The sequence below is a fragment of the Pleuronectes platessa genome, chromosome 12 (genome assembly GCF_947347685.1).
Source record: "Pleuronectes platessa chromosome 12, fPlePla1.1, whole genome shotgun sequence".
Taxonomy (NCBI): domain Eukaryota; kingdom Metazoa; phylum Chordata; class Actinopteri; order Pleuronectiformes; family Pleuronectidae; genus Pleuronectes; species Pleuronectes platessa.
Window position 1 is genome coordinate 22403162 of NC_070637.1, and position 19177 is coordinate 22422338.

At 42.6% G+C, this 19177-nt stretch overlaps 1 protein-coding gene across 2 annotated transcripts in view; it reads left to right on the forward strand.

Moving 5' to 3' along the window:
• LOC128453038 (spectrin beta chain, non-erythrocytic 1) overlaps positions 1–19177 on the forward strand; it is a 73605-nt gene extending 54428 nt beyond the window's left edge. For both annotated transcript variants that reach the window (XM_053435653.1, XM_053435652.1), the window contains 22 exons: positions 88–507; positions 1115–1317; positions 1563–1653; positions 1733–1879; positions 2807–3070; positions 3970–4194; positions 4309–4398; positions 4796–5074; positions 5857–5987; positions 6128–6332; positions 6562–6936; positions 7256–7342; positions 9725–9882; positions 10444–10582; positions 10664–10748; positions 10835–11031; positions 11121–11221; positions 11340–11394; positions 16471–16673; positions 16904–17077; positions 17364–17406; positions 17712–19177. In XM_053435653.1, coding sequence (XP_053291628.1) covers positions 88–507; positions 1115–1317; positions 1563–1653; positions 1733–1879; positions 2807–3070; positions 3970–4194; positions 4309–4398; positions 4796–5074; positions 5857–5987; positions 6128–6332; positions 6562–6936; positions 7256–7342; positions 9725–9882; positions 10444–10582; positions 10664–10748; positions 10835–11031; positions 11121–11221; positions 11340–11394; positions 16471–16673; positions 16904–17077; positions 17364–17406; positions 17712–17921 — 3882 coding nt within the window. In that variant the 3' untranslated portion in view covers positions 17922–19177. The remainder of the gene's footprint in view (positions 1–87; positions 508–1114; positions 1318–1562; positions 1654–1732; positions 1880–2806; positions 3071–3969; positions 4195–4308; positions 4399–4795; positions 5075–5856; positions 5988–6127; positions 6333–6561; positions 6937–7255; positions 7343–9724; positions 9883–10443; positions 10583–10663; positions 10749–10834; positions 11032–11120; positions 11222–11339; positions 11395–16470; positions 16674–16903; positions 17078–17363; positions 17407–17711) is intronic.

A 19177-nucleotide genomic window follows, 5' to 3' on the forward strand; every position in this document is an offset into this window, starting at 1 on the left:
GTTCTTCTACACCAGGATGTTAAAGGTGTTTCAACACACACAGTGAGGAGAAACACAAGATAATAATCTGATTTGTTCTGTTTCCAGGACACCATGAAGAACCGGGAGGAGTCCCTGGGCGAGGCCAGCAAGCTGCAGCAGTTCCTGCGCGAGCTGGACGACTTCCAGTCGTGGCTGTCGCGCACACAGACGGCCATCGCCTCCGAGGACATGCCCAACACGCTGGCCGAGGCCGAGAAGCTGCTGACCCAGCACGAGGGGATCAAGAACGAGATCCGCAACTACGAGGAAGACTACCAGAAGATGCGGGACATGGGCGAGATGGTGACACAGGGCCAGACGGACGCACAGTACATGTTCCTGCGGCAGCGGCTGCAGGCGCTCGACACCGGCTGGAACGAGCTGCACAAGATGTGGGAGAACCGACAGAACCTGCTGTCACAGTCTCACGCTTATCAGCTGTTCCTCAGGGACACCAAGCAGGCCGAGGCCTTCCTCAACAACCAGGTACACCTCAGATACAAGAACTCTGGACTGAACCAAACACACGCAGCATCTGTAGTGAATCAATGACTCTGAAGTCCAAGTCTTTTATTTGCAGTAAGAAAAATTCCAGTTTGTGTAAAACAAAATGAGCTGGTGCATCCTGGGAGAGGCTCCAATCTCACCTGGAGAATAAGGTGTAAAAAATAAATCCAGAGAAGTTGAGCTAGTTGATTTAATTGATAAGCAGAAAAAGTTATTGAAGAGGATTTTCTTTGTGTGAATATTGACATTTGAACATGTTGACAGGACAAGATATTTATAGAACTTTTCAGTCCTGTCAAAGGTCGCCCCCAAGTGGTGCAACATCTTCATTACAACAGTTTAAAAACAAGTTTATGCATTTTAAACTTATTCATAATGTTAAAACAAAAGTTTGTTACTGATAAACAGGACATGAATTCCTCAGAAATTAACCTTAACTTTTATATGAATGTGCTCAAAATTACAATTAACTACAAACCTGTAAATTCTCTCAAAACCAGGTTTTGTTTTCAAAAACCCAAACTGACCTAATTTAGATTTACATATAGTGGCTGAACAAGTGTCTCGTCTTTGCTTCTCTCTGCAGGAGTACGTCCTGGCTCACACTGAGATGCCCACCACTCTGGAGGGCGCCGAGGCTGCCATCAAGAAGCAGGAGGACTTCATGACCACCCTGGACGCCAACGAGGAGAAGATCAGCGGAGTGGTCGACACCGGCCGCCGCCTTGTAGCTGACGGCAACATCAACGCCGAGCGCATCCAGGAGAAGGTGGATTCTATCGACCAGAGGTGAGATACTGTTGGTTGAACAGGGAATTTGTTCACTGAGGTGTATTTGTTCTGAGGAAGCAGGACTGAGGTTGTTCAAGTAAAATCCCTGGACTAAGCTAAACCAGCTACTGTCCTGTATGTCTTCAGCAAGACATTGGGCTCCTGCCTTCACCAGAGCAGCTGTTCAGTGACTCAAAATGTGGCTTTTATTATTTCTGGAAATACATAAATGATCCTGAACACATTGATTTTTTCTTCTCCAGACACAAGAAGAACCGAGCGTCTGCCAGTGACCTGCTGATGAGGCTGAAGGACAACAGAGACCTGCAGAAGTTCCTGCAGGACTGTCAGGAGGTAAAACAGATCGATAATGTTAAAAACAACTTCAGTCCAACTCGTGGTTATAAGCTGAGCTAATTCTCTGCGTCTCCAGTTGTCCCTGTGGATCAACGAGAAGATGCTGACGGCCCAGGACATGTCGTACGACGAGGCCAGGAACCTCCACAGCAAGTGGCTGAAACACCAGGCCTTCATGGCCGAGCTGCAGTCCAACAAGGAGTGGCTGGATAAGATCCAGAAGGTAGGAGGAGGAGATGGAATGAAATGTTCTTTCATTTCCTTAAAAAGACTGAGTTGCTCTTTGCTGGTTTTAACAGACGAGTGTTTAGAAAGCTACTGACCAAAGATACAAACTTTTGATCTGAATTGATTTTTCTTAAGGATTTATTGTATTTCACATAAATTTCCCCCCGTGGTGCTTTAAAGTTTAAAAGATAATTTTCAGAATCCAATACGTTTTCTCTTTATAGCTGAAACAAACATCAAACATCCTACTTTTATGGAAAACAGAAAGTTCTTTAAATGACAAATAATCTGATCAACAAAACTAACCACGTCTTTTTTAATAATGTTGCATAGACATAAGCAGCCAAGCTACATGTTAAAAATACATTTTGTAAACAACGGAGCTAAATTTTGTAAAGAGACAAAGACATGTTATGAAAGCAGCTTAATGTGCAGGAAGCAGTCGACACACTCCAGCTGCTCTGTATGATTCATGTTCCTCAGATTTAAAATGAATCCTGTAAGACTCATGAATATGCAAAGAAACATACACATCATGAATTAAAATACGTCAGGTGAGCAAACAGGAAAAATTATGATCTGTAATCGTTATAAAACAAATCTGTTAGAAATGAAAAATGAAATAAATAAAACGGGTTTTGTTTTTTATTGTTCAGTTACAATATTTTAACATCTGAAGAACTGCTCCTCTAGTTTCAACATTTCTTCTCACATTGATGTTATTTCCTGCAGAATCTTCTCTGGTGCCTCAGCCTTGTATTGTTATGAAGTCATAATGAATGTGCAACAGTATTTGAGGCTGAAGATGGAAGCTTTTGCTTTCCAGTTTTTTGGGAAACGAGGATCGTGTAGAGACTAATACGGAGATGATTGTAATCTATTACTATGCTTTCCTTGAGTATTGATAAATGGCGTCTTTCAGGACGGGCAGACGCTGATGTCGGAGAAACCAGAGACGGAGGTGATTGTGAAAGAGAAGCTGTCGTCCCTGAAGACGATGTGGGACGACCTGGAGTCGACCACCCAGACCAAGGCCAAGTGTCTGTTTGACGCCAACAAGGCCGAGCTGTTCACCCAGAGCTGCGCCGACCTGGACAAGTGGCTGGGCTGCCTGGACGGACAGCTGACGTCCGACGACTACGGCAAAGACCTGACGTCCGTCAACATCCTGCTGAAGAAGCAGCAGGTGAGGAGCAGCGTTAACTTGAGGGTTTATCACAAGTGTGAAGAGTCACTGAGCTGCTCCACTGACTCATTCATTCAGTACTGGGAAAAGTTTGACGTCACAGTTTCTCTTCTACTGAGTTTAAACGTGAAGCCGGAACACAAAACGAGAACAGGAAACAACTTTTAAAGTGGAAAATAACTTATTTGTATCATTTCAGTTTTTGGTCCTTCCTTATTTTTTGTTGTACAAGGGAAACACTTTTTACAATCTGGTTCTCTATTATTTTCATTTGTATTGATTACAATTTTTTTTTATCTCATGATCCGTTAAGTCAGTGGTTCTCAACCTTCTCCAGTCGCGACCCACAGGTTCAATCAACCTTGTGTTCGCAACCCTCGACAATTTAATGTAAAAACATTCCTTGTCTTAAAGTCAGTTTATGTTGAATACATATCTTTTGGTTTTTTACTTATTCAAACCATCTGGTGACAGAAACAATCTCAGAATCACTTGTTAAACAAACAGATGCAGTTTGAGAGTTTTTTGCTTGGTGAATATTCCTCAAGCAAAGAGATCAAGAAATCTTCCTCTTAGCTGTGCACTCACACACACGTGTTAAACACTGCACTCCCACAGCAGTTATGTAATCGTTGATTCTGTGTGTGTTTGTGTGAGTGTGTGTGTGTGTGTGTGTGAGAGATCAAGTGTTCCCGTTTCCCAGCTTCCTTTGCTCAGTTGTCATGGAAACAGCTCAGCTGATAACTGACAGCTCTGGAGGAAGAATCTGAGATGTGGTTGAAATATCTGCAAATGGCTAGAAAGTCTATTTTGAATATATATTTTTAAATGTTGGTATTACTGCCGTTGATCCTGCAGCTGGTTTGTGTGTCTAACCTGTGACCTGTGACCTCCTGCAGATCCTGGAGAGCCAGGTGGATGTGCGTCAGAAGGAGGTGGAGGAGCTGCAGGGCCAGTCGCAGGCGCTCAGCCAGGAGGGGAAAGGCTCCGAGGAGGTGGACGGACAGAGGATCAGCGTGGAGAAGAAGTTCAACTCCCTTCAGGCGCCGCTGCAGAAGAGACGGGAGAACCTGATGGCCTCCAGGGAGATCCACCAGTTCAACAGGGACATGGAGGACGAGATCGTGAGTAGAGTCAGAGATGAAGGGAACTAAGTTAGAAAAGTTAGAAAGTAGAGAAAAGAAGAGAGAGATTAAAGTTTGAAGAATAGACGAGTAAAATACATACTGTGTCTCCAGCTCTGGGTGGAGGAGAGGATGGCTCTGGCCACATCGACCGACCACGGAAACAACCTGCAGACTGTACAGCTGCTGATCAAGAAGAACCAGGTAAACACACACACACACTCGCCACACACACACACACACACACACACACACACACAACTGGTCCTGTCAAAGTAAAGGATGTTTGGACTCAACAAAATCCTTATAGTTTACTATATACTGTAATATATACACATGAACATGATGTGTATTATTCTAAGCTTCTCCTCAGACTCCTCATCATTTGTTGTTGCAAACTACTTATTTAATATTTAAACCTGAATCAACACACTGAACAAATCTAAGAGACAAGTCATGACAAGTCAGTAAAGGTTTGAAGGACAGAATTCTCATTATTACTGACGAGCAGTTTACAAAGTTCAAATTTCTGGATTAGTTTGATTTAAAAGTAAATTTTTTCCGAACATGACCTGACTTCACCCTCTGTGTGACCTGGCAGACGCTGCAGAAGGAGATCCAGGGCCACCAGCCTCGCTACGACGACATCTTCGACCGCAGCCAGCACATCCTGAAGGAGGACGGCCCCAGCGCCCAGCTGATCCGCCAGCGGCTCGCCGGGCTCCAGGCGCTGTGGGAGCAGATCAGGAAGGAGACGGAGAAGCGCCACGCCCGCCTCAGCGAGGCCCACGAGGCCCAGCAGTACTACTTCGATGCAGCCGAGGCCGAGGCCTGGATGAGCGAGCAGGAGCTGTACATGATGTCAGAGGAGAAGGCCAAGGTGAGGATACAGTGGAATTAACAAGGAGACGACCAAACAGAATCTGAATCTTGATCAGGACGTTGAAAAGAAGATGATTAAACTCATGCACATACTGGTGGTGGCTGGCTGCTGCTCCATGTTAGCAGATGAGACTAAAGAGTGTGAGTCAAAGATAGTTTCTGTCATTTCAGGAAGTTCTTCTCACACTAATGTTTGTTTAAATGTTCATGTTCCTGATCAGTTTGGTTTAAATCAGTTATTTGATGGTGTAAAAACGAGGCGTTGTGATTGACAGCTGAGACGACTCAGGATTGGTAGAGAGTTTGTACGATCGGGCGATTGGAGGTTAAAAACTTCCTGTTTCTTTGTTTTGGTTCCGTTCACCTGTCACTTCCTCAGACTGTGAGTTTGCTGTGAGTTTAATCAGTTGTTTCGCTTCAGGTCAGTTTAAATTCACTACTTTCTGATATTACAGGTTTAATTCTGTGTATGAAAACATCCGTACTCTGGTTATAAGAGATGGTTTCAGTTATTATTGTTTTAAGCTTTGGTGTTAAAGATGTTTAAAGTCTTTATTGTGTGAAGAGTCTGTAAATCTGATCTCATTGATCCTCTTCATGTGAGAAACATTTCCTCAAACTAAATGATTCTGCAGTTTCTCCCGAGTGATTCGGTTTTCATTTGTCTCTCTGTCGCTCTCCCTTTTAATCACTCATTCTTCTGTTCAGTGTCAGCTTATGCATTTTCAGAACAGTGAAATGAAATAGACGAGTGAAAGGAATCTTTTTTTTGTCTCTCAGGACGAGCAGAGTTCTGTGGCCATGCTGAAGAAGCATCAGATCCTGGAGCAGGCAGTGGAGGACTACGCCGACACCGTCCACCTGCTGTCCGGCACCAGCCGAGGCCTGGTGGGCGCCGAGCATCCCGACAGGTGAGGAACTGAGAGGAGGGGAGAGGAGGGATTAGGAAACAGTTGGTTAAAAAGGAAAAGAAGGCTCTAGGATAAAAAGGTGCAAAGTAAGAGAGGGAAAAACGTGAGATTGAATTCATCTCTGTCGTCTCTTCCTGCAGCGAGCGGATCGGGATGCGTCAGTCTCAGGTGGATAAACTCTACGCCGGCCTGAAGGATTTGTCAGAGGAGCGTCGGGGGAAGCTGGACGAGCGGTTCCGTCTCTTCCAGCTCAACAGAGAGGTGGACGACCTGGAGCAGTGGATCGCTGAGAGGGAGGTGGTGGCCGGATCCCACGAGCTGGGACAGGACTACGAGCACGTTACCGTCAGTACAACGCACATCTGCATTTAAAACAAGATGTATCATCAGTCTGTTCTGCAGAGGCTGAAAAATACAAAACTGAAATTGCATATTTAACATTTCTTTGTCTTTTTATACTTTTAGAATGATCATCATGAGCAGTTATCTGTTTTTCAATTCAAATATTTAATTTATAAATGTATAGTGGGATTATTTTTTTTAATGTATACATTTTATGCCTTTGCTCTATCAGATGCTTCAGGAGCGTTTCAGAGAATTTGCCCGTGACACTGGGAACATCGGCCAGGAGCGCGTGGATGCTGTCAACCGCCTGGCGGACGAGCTGATCAACACCGGCCACGGAGACGCCGCCACCATCGCCGAGTGGAAGGACGGCCTGAACGAGGCCTGGGCCGACCTGCTGGAGCTCATCGACACCCGGACGCAGATCCTCGCGGCCTCCTTCGAGCTCCACAAGTTCTACAACGACGCCAAGGAGATCCTCAACCGCATCCTGGACAAACATAAGAAGCTGCCGGAGGAGCTCGGCCGCGACCAGAACACAGTGGAGACGCTGCAGAGGATGCACACCACCTTCGAGCACGACATCCAGGCTCTGGGAACACAGGTGAGGTCTTTACCTAAGAAACTAGAGGCAAAGAAAAATCTGGAACATGCTCCAGTTGTCTTTTGATATAAAAAGTGAAGTTTCATTTCAGTTTTATTCATTCGTCATGAGAGGAAACTCCATGAAAGAAGTGAAAGCTACCAAATCCTATGCATCGACCTGTTATGAGTGTGTGACTTTCAATTCTCTTTTTATATATAAAAAAAGAAGAGAATTGATTAAAACCTAAAATAAAAATAAAAATGTAAGACTGGATGATGTCCCTCTGGGGCTCATGTTCCTCTGGGTGACACCTTCGTTCCTCTTGCTCCGGTTTCAGGTGCGGCAGCTGCAGGAGGACGCCGTCCGTCTGCAGTCGGCTTACGCTGGAGACAAAGCTGACGACATCCAGAAGAGAGAGGGGGAGGTGAGCTGTGGTGTGAAGACATGGAGCTCGTCAGGGCTGGGCTCAGTTTCCTTTCACTTCACTGAGTAAACACCTCAGATAGAACAAGAACTCATGATGTAGCACTGGTGTTAATGAAATCAGTGTAAAAGGCCTCTGCCTCGCGCATGCTGCACTGCTGCTGCATTAACTCTGCACCGCTCCTCTGCTCCTGGCCGGGGAGACAATTCAAAACAGACTAACCCCTCAAATGGAGAGAGAGATTCATGGAGAATAAGTTTGTGTGACGTAGAAATCAACACGTAGAGCAAGATGATTCACGTACAGACGTCACTCTAAGAAAATAAAGAGGTTGAACATGTAGAGCTGTTTTTCACATCTGCAATTAATCAAGTAATCTTTATTCATAATGAAACCAGAATCTTTTCAACATAAACACAGTAGAATCTTACAGGGCATGGTCAAAATAAAAGAAACACAATGATAAAGTCTCACTAATGTTTCTGTTTGCAAGAGTCAAAGTTTATTTATAAACCAGTTTTACAAAAACACATTCGACCAAAGTGCTGAGCAGGCTTAAAATCTGAAAATTCGAAATACACATAGAAAAAGGTATTTTATTTTAAATTTTACAAGGTAGTAGAGGTTTAGGATGCTGTATATTTAGATTAAGCTTTATTGATCCTTATAAACTAAACCAAACTAGGTTCTCTGGATGAACAATCATTTCTCTTGACATTAAAAATATGAAAAACATTTTATTTGCAGTTGTTTGTCAAATTCTAGGCTGGTAATTGTTTATATTTGCAAACTAAAGCAGTTTTTTAATTTTTATTAATCTTTGATTACTTTCTTTTTCTCAATCTGGAGTTCTCAACTGTGATGTTCTCAAACCAAACATCTGACTATAATTGATCAATATATTAACTTTACAAAAACAAAGATGAAACGTGTCTTCAACTCCATTAAATGTGTTTCTGAGTCATGAAAGAACCGTTTTTTCCTGATTCTGAAACTGAAGGTTAGAATGGTGGAGTGGAGTTTCCCTGTAGCTCCTCCATGACGTACACAGCGTGCGCTCTCCTGTGGACCCGAGCTGACTGTTGAGAAGTGTTTTTGATGGCGTTGTGTTTTGACCATTCCCTGTATGTTTCCCTTCACATCCTCTGTCCACCCAGAAGAGAAAGGGAGAGGTGAGACTCTGTTTACCAGAAACATCTGCTTGGCATCAGGCTTCATTTTGGCTGCAGTTCCTTTAATACTCAGACTAAAATGTTTAATTTTAGTGACATTTTAGTGGTTTTCATGCAGATAAGTCTCAGCCCTCTGTAGAGTCAGACTAAGACCTGCTGCTTTGCAAATACTTGTAGTTGCGTTTTTCTTCATTGTGTACGTGGATTTTTTTTTGCACAGAACAAAAACTTAACAGTTTATCTGATCCTAACCCAGGATCAGCTGTAAACTCCACCCGCCTGGTCCTCTGAGGAGGTTAAATCAAATGCTACTGGTAGTTTGCAAATACAGTTTGGATCTGATCAGTTAGTGAAGATGAAATCTAAAATTTTAGCTCCTGCTTTACTCAGATATTTTGATATTTCCTGGCTGCACGTATCAGTGCAATCAGATGCTTGCGTTCACCTGTGCTCAACAGTAGTTGCTTGTTAGCTGCCGGACAATCGCCGCTTGCAGTCGTCTGCAGTCATGTTTCCATCTTCTCTGTGAGCAGCAGCGTTGCTCTACTAATTACGACCAGAGGACGATAGAGTGCAAAGATGCTCAAACAAATAAGGGTCGATGACAGGTTACTTATATGGTGCAGAGTTCAAGTTTGCTGGATCAAGTATGGATCAACATAAAATGTCTGTATCTTAAATCACTCCCAGATGTTGATTTAAAAGCCATAAACAAGTCGTCTTGTTATGAAGCAGCTAGCAGCTCGCCAGTCGCCCCCTTGTGGTGCTTTTTGGAATCTGCTCATATGTTTTGCGCTTTTATTTTCTTTTTGTGCTTTTATCCCATTTATTTATTCCACTGCTCCCCTAGAGAACCCTGCATTTCAACGCTCTATAATGAAATACTCAAATATTAATAATCGATTCATAATTGACATGTGTATTTATCATAAACAAATGTTCCCTTTGATTATAAAACGTTTTGCCGTTCTTCAGCCACTCTCTGCTGATCAGAGTGAATCTCCTGCGTTTTGTAGGACACACGATTCACAGATGATCCTCTCTGGTTGTGTCCGTTATTCTCAGGCTGCTTCAATAATATAAATAATATCAGTTCACACTCAGACTCTTGGTGCAGTAAAAGTGAGAGAATCGTTTCTTTTATCAGGTTGAACCAGTGATGTTGGTGTTTCTCTGGTCTGACTCTTCCCTGTGTCTCGTCCTCCCTCAGGTGCTGGAGGCCTGGAAGAACCTGCTGGAGGCGGCGGAGGGCCGGCGGGTGAAGCTGGTCGAGACTGCAGACAAGTTCCGCTTCATCAGCATGGTGCGGGACCTGATGCTGTGGATGGAGGACGTCATCCGTCTGATCGAGGCCCAGGAGAAACCCAGGTACGAGCTGCACACGGAACACGGGCTGGTTTCACCTGATCTCTGATGAGTCAGCGTTTGTTCAGATGCTCAGGAGGACACACACACACACACACACACACACACACACACACACTGCTTTGCTAAATTTAGCTTCACCCTCCTGCTCCACCTCCACTTTCTCTTACATTAATCCCTGTGAGTCACGGACTTAACTCCTACACAGCAAAAACCTACACAACTGCAAGTATAGAGGCTGAAGGAATTAAGGATTTATAAAAAAAAGAGAGAAATTAATATATGTTCCTGTTGATTAGATTTGAATATCTTAGCGGGAGTCATAGAAATGTTTATTTTTGTGATTATTCTGACTATTATTTGAATTTCAATGAAAAAGTGCTACACTAGTTGGTCCAAAGTAATAAATAAAACACATTTAAAATGTGACTGTTAATTTGTGTCCTTCATTGCAGAATTAATAGTTTTGTCATAGGTTTAAACTGCTAAAAATTAAGATTTAAAGACGAGAAACCATATTATCAATAGTAATAGAGGAACTGTTTTTCCCCCGCTTGTTTCCAGGGACGTGTCTTCGGTGGAGCTGCTGATGAACAACCACCAGGGCATCAAGGCGGAGATCGACGCCCGTAACGACAGCTTCACGTCCTGCATCGAGCTGGGCAAGGCTCTGCTGGCCAGGAAGCACTACGCCGCAGAGGAGGTGGAGACACTGACACTTCTTATTTCACAAGCTAGAGAATCAACGAGTCGGAGCTTTTAAAATCATCGTTTCTCTCCTCAGATCAAAGAGAAGCTGTTACAGTTGACTGACAAGAGGAAAGATATGATTGACAAGTGGGAGGACAGATGGGAGTGGCTGAGACTGGGTACGATGCCTCGTCCAATCAAACTTTAAAGCGTGTGAGGCTGCACTGATCTGGTTTAACGTCTTAATGTGTGGGTGTGTGTTCAGTCCTGGAGGTGCACCAGTTCTCCCGGGATGCGGGCGTGGCGGAGGCGTGGCTGCTGGGTCAGGAGCCCTACCTGTCCGGCAGGGAGATGGGCCAGAGCGTGGACGAGGTGGAGAAACTCATCAAACGCCACGAGGCCTTCGAGAAGTCGGCCGCCACCTGGGAGGAACGCTTCTCTGCTCTGGAGAGGCTGACCACGGTGAGAGCGATCACTGACGCTGTGTGGAGCGGGAGAAAGTGTCAGGGCAGAAAATAAAAACAGCTGTGACGTGATGTTTGTATGTGCAGATGGAATTATTGGAAGTGAGAAGATCGCAAGAGGAGGAAGAGAGGAGGAGACAACCCCCGCCCACTGAGGCTCAGAGCGCCGAGGCTGCTGCACAGCACAGGTGAGTGTCTATGTGTAGATGTTCTAGATGAAAGGACACACACTGGGGTCGGAATCGTCCCTAGTCAGGTCCATGAAGAGTGTGTGTATAACTCTTTGTGTACTTTGTGTGTTCGCAGGGAGGGTGAGCAGGTGTCTCAGAACGGGCTGCCGTCCGACCAGGAGTCTCCCAGGGTTAGTTACCGCTCACCTGCCTACCAGCAATACAGCAGCACCCTGCAGAGCCGCAGGCCCCCCGCCGCACCCTGACACACACACACACACACACACACACACACACACAACTCTAACCTTTGACCTCATACAGAATTATTAGACTGTTGTTAACCAGTTGTGTTGTATCCCTCCCCCTCCTCTCACACACACACACACACATACATATCCCTCCTGTTTGTTTCATTTATTAATTGCTTAGTTAATTTTCTTATTTGTAATAATTTAAGCTTCAAATGTGTCATGTGTATAATTTGATCTTCAACTGATAACGACTTGGTTTTGAGACATTCGTATAATCCCTTTAAAATGAGATCCTCGTCTTCGAGAGGCGTCTAAATCACATCTTTAGAAAGAGGAACAGGAGTCAGGAAGCAAAGGGACCGATGGGAAACGTAGTTAAAATATATATAAATAACATTTGTGCTACTTGTCAGAGGACCAATCAGTGTTTAAGTATTTATTCCTTCAACCTGTATTTTAACCTTGGAGTACAATGAGGTAGAGTAGAGCAGAAATACACAAAACATCACAAGAAAACACAAACAAGAAACGGTAACATTTGCAAAATACGTAAAAATGTTTAAGCTAAATAATCCATTTAATTGTTTTAATAATCCATTAAAACAAATAATAACATGGGAACATTTTGATGGTGACAAATTCTACACGTTGCACTTTTAAACTCTTATTATCCTGATTTATTTAAGAGTTGCACTGCAGGTTTGATTCCATGACCCGTTTGTCCACCTGGATCGTCTCTCGGCAGTAATAACTTGTTTCTCAGGAAGCGTCGGTTACGATCAGACGAAGAAATCAAACTGTAGAAAATCACGGATTTAGTTTCTGTGTCAAGACTTAAGAGACATTCTCGAGTCAGTTTAGTTTGACTCCTCGCCCACATCTTCTCCCCAGGGCGAGCAAATCCTAAATTAAGCAACAAAGCTGAGGTGGGTGGAGAAGGTGGTAAATCTGTAAATCAGGCAGAACAGATCACTCCAACACATTCTAATCTTGTAAAACCTCTGGAATCAGACAGATGAGAAGTTTGACGAACGACAGATGTTCTTTTTACTAAGTGTATTTTGGAGAAATCTTCAGTTTTCACTGGAGCAGAATCTAGTTTGAGGGACTCACAGACCTAACTTCTTTATTTACCTGCTTGTTTACACTGGGGGTCGTTGGTTAATGTAGATTTTATGTTCATCAAGCAGGTGCTACGGATTTTTTTGTTTTGATCTAGTGCCTCCAGGTGGACACACGGGCTAATCCAGAATAAACAGCAAAACTGAGGGCGAAACGTCCTTCAGAAAAAACTGTGAGGAAACTGATTCAGGAATAATAATAATATTTATAATATTAATAATACAGGGAAATCATTAACCTCCACTGTCCCTAAATCAGCTGTGTCCTACAAATTGGCTTAATCTTCAAACTCTATCAAACTTCCCTAACATTCCATTTTGTACTTTGTACTACTGTTTGAATTATAGAAGTTAGAAATAAACTAGAAGAATAAATGTAACAAAGTGGTGCTTTAAACTTTCTAACCAGGATGAGCAGGGAAGCAGTTCCTGAGAGACGTACACAGAAAGTCGTGTTTGTCATTTAGTTCAAACATTTAGTGAAACACGTGTGAATCTGTGAGTGTGACAGAATAAAGAGTGAGTGGGACGACAAAACACACACAAACAAAACCAGCCACATGTGTTTTTCTCCGCTCCTCCCCTCATTTTTCTCTCCCCTCCTCCCCTCCTCCCTCTGTCTCCTCCCAGCTGGACACCCCCGTCCTCCTCTCCCCTCAGCTCTTATTGTTTCTGCTCTTTTACGTCATCGTTTACAAACTCACTCTGTGGAACATGAGCTCCTGAGACGAAAAAACTCAAATCTATTCTCTACTTCAAACTCGGGTTTTAAAGCCAGAAACGCTGATTTCAAATAATCTCAAAGTTTTGTGAACATTTGTGAGATTTTTAAAGATTATATTTATTCTCTGATATGAATCTTGTAGTCGACAGTGTCATGAGACATTTGGTTAAACAAAAATACACAAACAAGTCGACATTAAACAATCAGAAGATATTAATTAACTGCAAACACTATGATATAGATTCATATTCAGTTTAATAATGTCTCACTTCTATTCTCATTTATATATTGTTAGTCTTAAAATAAAAGATTTTACGCTGCTCAAAGTCAAGTTTGATCATTAACACTTCACGTCTACAGTCTAATCGTCTAATCTGTTAATTTAATTCTCTAATACAAATGTAATTTAATATTTTAAGGACAATGAGAACTTATAAAGAAATAAGAGTTATTGTCATCGGAGAGGAAACTGATTGAACTTCTGGTTTATGTATACAGCAGATTTAAATATCAGTTAAATATCAGAACATGAAAAGAATGTAACATATCAAAAGAACTAAAAGATGATCTAGAGATGACTTAACAATCACTATTACCTGGAATTATGCAAGGAACATCCTGAATAATTTAACAATAATCCACATTTTTTTAAATATATTTGTGTCCCAGATTTGTTGACATCCCACATTTGAGTGTATTCATGTGTCACCATCACACATACGACACACACTCACATCCATGTGACTACACATACATTTCTACATGTAAAAGTTCATTTTATGTGACTAATTCTTAGTTTATCATATAATCACATTATTATTGTCTTATCCTTTACTGTTAAAGCCACAATAATCAGATTATAATCATAATTTATTTCTTAGATTATTTTCTTTCTTTCTACATAATTTTAACGGCGAAGGAAACTAAATTCAAATATTTTAAAAATCAGCAATACAATAAACATTCATCTTAAAACCTGAAGCTGAACTTCCCACTCGTTTCCTGTTTTCTCATTTCTGTTCACATTTATAACAGAACAACAGGAATTGGTTTCAAACATTACTGTTTAATTATCTGTTTGAGGAACTGATGAATTATCCATCGTTAAAATCATTCCACAGTTTCCCCCATGTTTTTATAAGCGTTTAGACGTTTGCCACTTCCTGTGTGTATGTGTGTGTTTGTCTCATTTTCACACACACCTCATTTTATTTATCAGCTGAGGATTTTGTGTCGCCCCAGCAGTGTTTTATATTTTCATTGTTGTCACAGTTCTATGTCAGAGTTTCTTTATTCCTCTCCATGGTTCCTGTTGCACGTTTGTCACTCGTTCTCCGTCACTAACACACATTCCACAATAAACCTGTTAAAACCAATCAGTTCACTGGTTTGTCTGTATTAACCATGTTTGTAACTTCTCTCCATACACAGTGTTGTAGATTTCTGTTGGTCCTGTTGCATGCTGTCACCATCATTAGCATTTAATTAGCATTTTCTGTCAATGTTTTATTTCCTCATCTCATGTTTTTCACTGACTTTCATCCTGGGGCTTTGTGTTACACCTTCGTTAATTAGCTGTAAACTAATTAGCTTTATTTGATGCCTTTGTTTTGAGAGACATTATTTCTAGAAACTTAAGAACAAACGAGGATGAACTCTTAGTTTAAAGTTTCAAAGTGGAATCACAACTTTTATAAATTGTTCATAAGTTTGTCAGGAATGCTTGATAACGTGTTGAGCTACAGCTGCTCCCATTGGTCCAGATGTTTAATGTCTCTCAGTTAGAGCTCGCAGGATTGGTCCAACCTTTGAAAACCTGTGACAAAAAACCCTAAGAACTTTTCTAGTGTTTGAAAAACTTCCTCTGGAAATAAAAAGGATCCCAGGTTTGATTTTCTGGTTTGGTAAAAGTCAATCAGACCTTTTATAGGGCTTTAAGTAAAAGTCATCAGGATTAGTTGAGCTGCAGTAAAAGCCGCCACGATTGGTCCAGGTCTAGTCAGACTCTAAATAAAAGCTCCCAGGATTGGTCCAGGTCTCGCAGTCCTTCAGTAAAAGCTCCCAGGATTGGTCCGACCCTCTGAACCGTTCTCATCCGGGCCTTGAAGAGCTCAGTCACAGGGTAATAAGCATCCGCTTGGATTGGGTGTGGTGTGAATAAAATAAATCTGTTTGATACTAGGCCAATCGCACTCTCCCCTCACCAATAACGACGCCCAGTAATGAGTTCCAAGCAATTTCCTGATAATTGTTTGAGATTTTTTTTGTTCTTCTTCTCTGCGAGCTTCTCTCTCCTCCTCTCCTCCTCTCCTCCTCCATGTTGTGTGTTTTTTAATGCTGTGGTGTCGTGAACTTTTTAAATGCATGTTGTAAATTTGTGATCTGTGCATGACCCTGTTGGTTCTTTGTGCTGTTAACAAACAACGCAGACGTTTCTCTAATTGGTTCTTGAATCCAACGCTCACACAATTACAATGCTTTAAAAAGAAAACTTCAAATTAATTGAAATGAGCAGATTCAGCCGACGTCAGAGGTTTGAAAATCAGATCTGAAGAAGATTTAGTTGAGTTTCTTAGATGAGATTTTAGTGGTTTTAAATAAAGTGAGTTTGATTTATTATAACAACAGCTCTTCTGGTTCAGGGAGCAGAGGATTATGGGTAATATCCAGCATTTAGAGCCCCAGTCAACACATTGATAGTCCTGACATAATTAATTGCCACATGTGGCTGTAGAGGGCGCTGTTGCCCAGGAACAGTGACATAGTGTTGCTTTAAACCAGGTGAACACAGTGATGTAGATGTGTCAGACTGTCAGTAGAATCGTGACGCTAATTAAAATGTAATTTCTGAGTTTGGCATGTAAATCAGAGTAGTTTGAATGTTGCAGACTGAGGAAGCTGCTGAAGTTAACAGTGTTTATAGAGTGAGTTTTGAGGCTGTCGATAGTTTGAATCATACTTTATTCTGAGTATATCCACCTGATATGACCCATAACTCATTGAGGTCTTACAGTTCAGTGTAGAGAATCTGTGTCGGCCTGTGATTCTGCTCTGCTCTGCATGTTGCAGCTCTGATAACTGATTCACAGCTTCTGAGTGTCTGAGATCAGTTTAAAACATCGTGTGTGACACTTTGATCTCTCCCCTGACGCTCTCCTCTGTTTCCAGGAGAACGTTGACGGGGGCGAAGCGGTGAACGGGGTGTCGGAGCCCAGCCCCGCGGGGTCTCCTGGGGCGTCTCGCAAGGGCAAGGGCAGCCAGGCAGCGACACTGCCGGCCAAGAGCCAGCAGGACGCGCCCACGTCCCAGCTGGAGGGCTTCCTGCACCGCAAACACGAGTGGGAGGGTCATAACAAGAAGGCTTCAAGCAGGTACGAGTCACACCCACAACTTTCAAATCTTATTGTCCAAAAACATTCTTTAAAGGTACAATATGTGCATTTGTGTCCTTACAGTAAACTTAACCTGTAGCCGGGTTGTGTTCTCATATCTTATTTTCAAACCTGCAGAAATCTGTAGTTTTAATCGAGCTTACATTTGGTCGCCTGTTGGTGGCGTCACATCTCATTTGTGCATGTGTCTCTTCTGACTGTTCCCGCAGGTCGTGGCACAACGTGTACTGTGTGATCAACCAGCAGGAGATGGGTTTCTATAAGGACCAGAAGAGCGCCAGTCAGGGGATCCCCTACCACAGTGAGATCCCAGTCACCCTGAAGGACGCCGCCTGCGAGGTGGCGCTGGACTACAAGAAGAAGAAACACGTCTTCAAACTCAAGTGAGTGGTCCAATAAATAAACATCAATGAATCTCCTTAGACTTAAATTAAAACACCTATTACATCTGCAGAACCATTTTTTAAGTTTTCTTTAGTATCAAATATATCCAGTGTGGGTTCTGCACAAACTGCTGATTCAGCAAACTTGTAACGATGCTTAAACACAAGGTTTGTGGTGCAGAGCTGAATAACTGACTTCAGGAGGCAGAATCACAGCGACTGACTCACTGTCCTCAAAGCTTCACCAGTCTAAATGTTCACACTGATTATTGTTTCACTTTCACAGAATCACTGACGGGAACGAGTATCTCTTCCAAGCCAAAGACGACGTAAGTGAAAAAAACATATTTTTATGAATTTGCTGTTGTGCATTCTCCTATTTTAATCTATATCTTATTTTTTATCTTCTATATAAAGTCGTTTTTATTATATTTTTCTTAGTTTTTTTTTTATTTATATGAACTCAGTCTTATTATTTTGTTTATGTCTTCTAACTACATTAACATGTTTTATAAACCATCTATTTAATGTTTGTAACTTGCTCATAAATGTGAAGTGAATCCACGTTAACAGCGACTCTTCCTTGGTTTCCTCTCACTCCCTCTCTTCTTCTCTTCTTCTCTCAATCCTCCAGGAGGAGATGAACACGTGGATCTCGGCCATCTCTGCAGCTGTGCCGGCCGAGAAGGCGGAGGTCACGCCCAGCAGCCACAGCACGCCAGCCCCCGCCGCACGCGCTCAGACGCTGCCGGCCTCCGTCGCCTCAACAGCGGTGGAGTCCAGCCCGGGCAAACGTGAGAAAGACAAGGAGAAGCGCTTCAGTCTGTTCAGCAAGAAGAAATAGACGCTCCCTCCCTCTTTATCTCCCTCCCTCCCTCCCTCTCTCCTTCCTATCTCTCTCCTCCACTGCTGTTTGGGGGCGCTCGCCTTCGTTTATCAATCTTTGGTCCAATTTTTCTTAAAGATGTCAATTGACCAAAGTTTCGATTCCAGAGTTTGCTCATAGCAGCTGATTCGGTCATAACGCAGAATAAACAGAGCCATTTTTAAATAATTAATAAATTTGACCTCAAAACTGGATTTCAATTTAATTTAAACTGTAAATAAATAGTAACGATGGTAACAACATCCGTTACAACATAAGCAGTCGCTACAACAAATATAATCCCAAACAGCCGCTCTTCCTCCTCCTCCTCCTTCCTCCTCCTCTTCCTCTCAAAGCGTGACTTCAGCATGCAAGCTCCGAGCCAAAACTCTCCACTCTGTGCCTATCAACCGTCCGGTCCGGCTCAGAGCTACAATTCAGCTACAACACACCACCTGTATCCTCTGTTCAGTTTTTGTAAGATAAGGAGCAGGGAAAAACGAAAAAGGAAAGTGAATTAATGAATAAACGGGGGGGGTTCTGCTAAAGCTTCATGCAGCTGCTGCCATGAAAATAAAAGCCAGAGTTTGCCGCTGAACAACAACAACAACACAATGTAGAGGAGTTCCCCAAAAATTCCACTTTATTATTCTTATTGCTGTTATTTGTGTTTTCTTTCTCCCACCGTTTCATTTCTCCTCTCTGCTTCCTCCTCCTCCCGGCTTCTTTGTCCACTACTGCCTTCTGTGGGTTGTGTTTACGCTCCCCGGCTGTCTCACCGTCTTCTTCTTTTTGTTAAGCTCGTAGTTTAGTTCCTGTTCGGGTCCATCCTCAGTTTTTGCAGAGGCCTTGTCTTTGCAAGATGACGTGTATCCCTCTGTGGTGGGGAAAACTGAGACCACAGCGGAGTGAAGCTCCAACTTTACAGCCGTCGTCGCGTCTGTAATCTGAGCTGAGAAGTCGTCAAAGTTTTTAATGAGCGGAGAAATCAAATCTGCAGAACAGAACGACATCACGGGTTCTGAACAGCGTTTTGTGCACTGAACAATAATTAAAATACTCAACCTTAAAAAGTGGATAATTATTGTGTTCTGTTGAATTTCGGTGCTGTCTAATTCCTGCAAAAAATAAACAGGAAGTGGCTGTAATTTTGAGCGTTACCCCGCTGTGCTTTGAACTGTATGTATAACTTGTGTATAACAAACTGTTAAAAAATAAACCTGTGTTTAATTTCA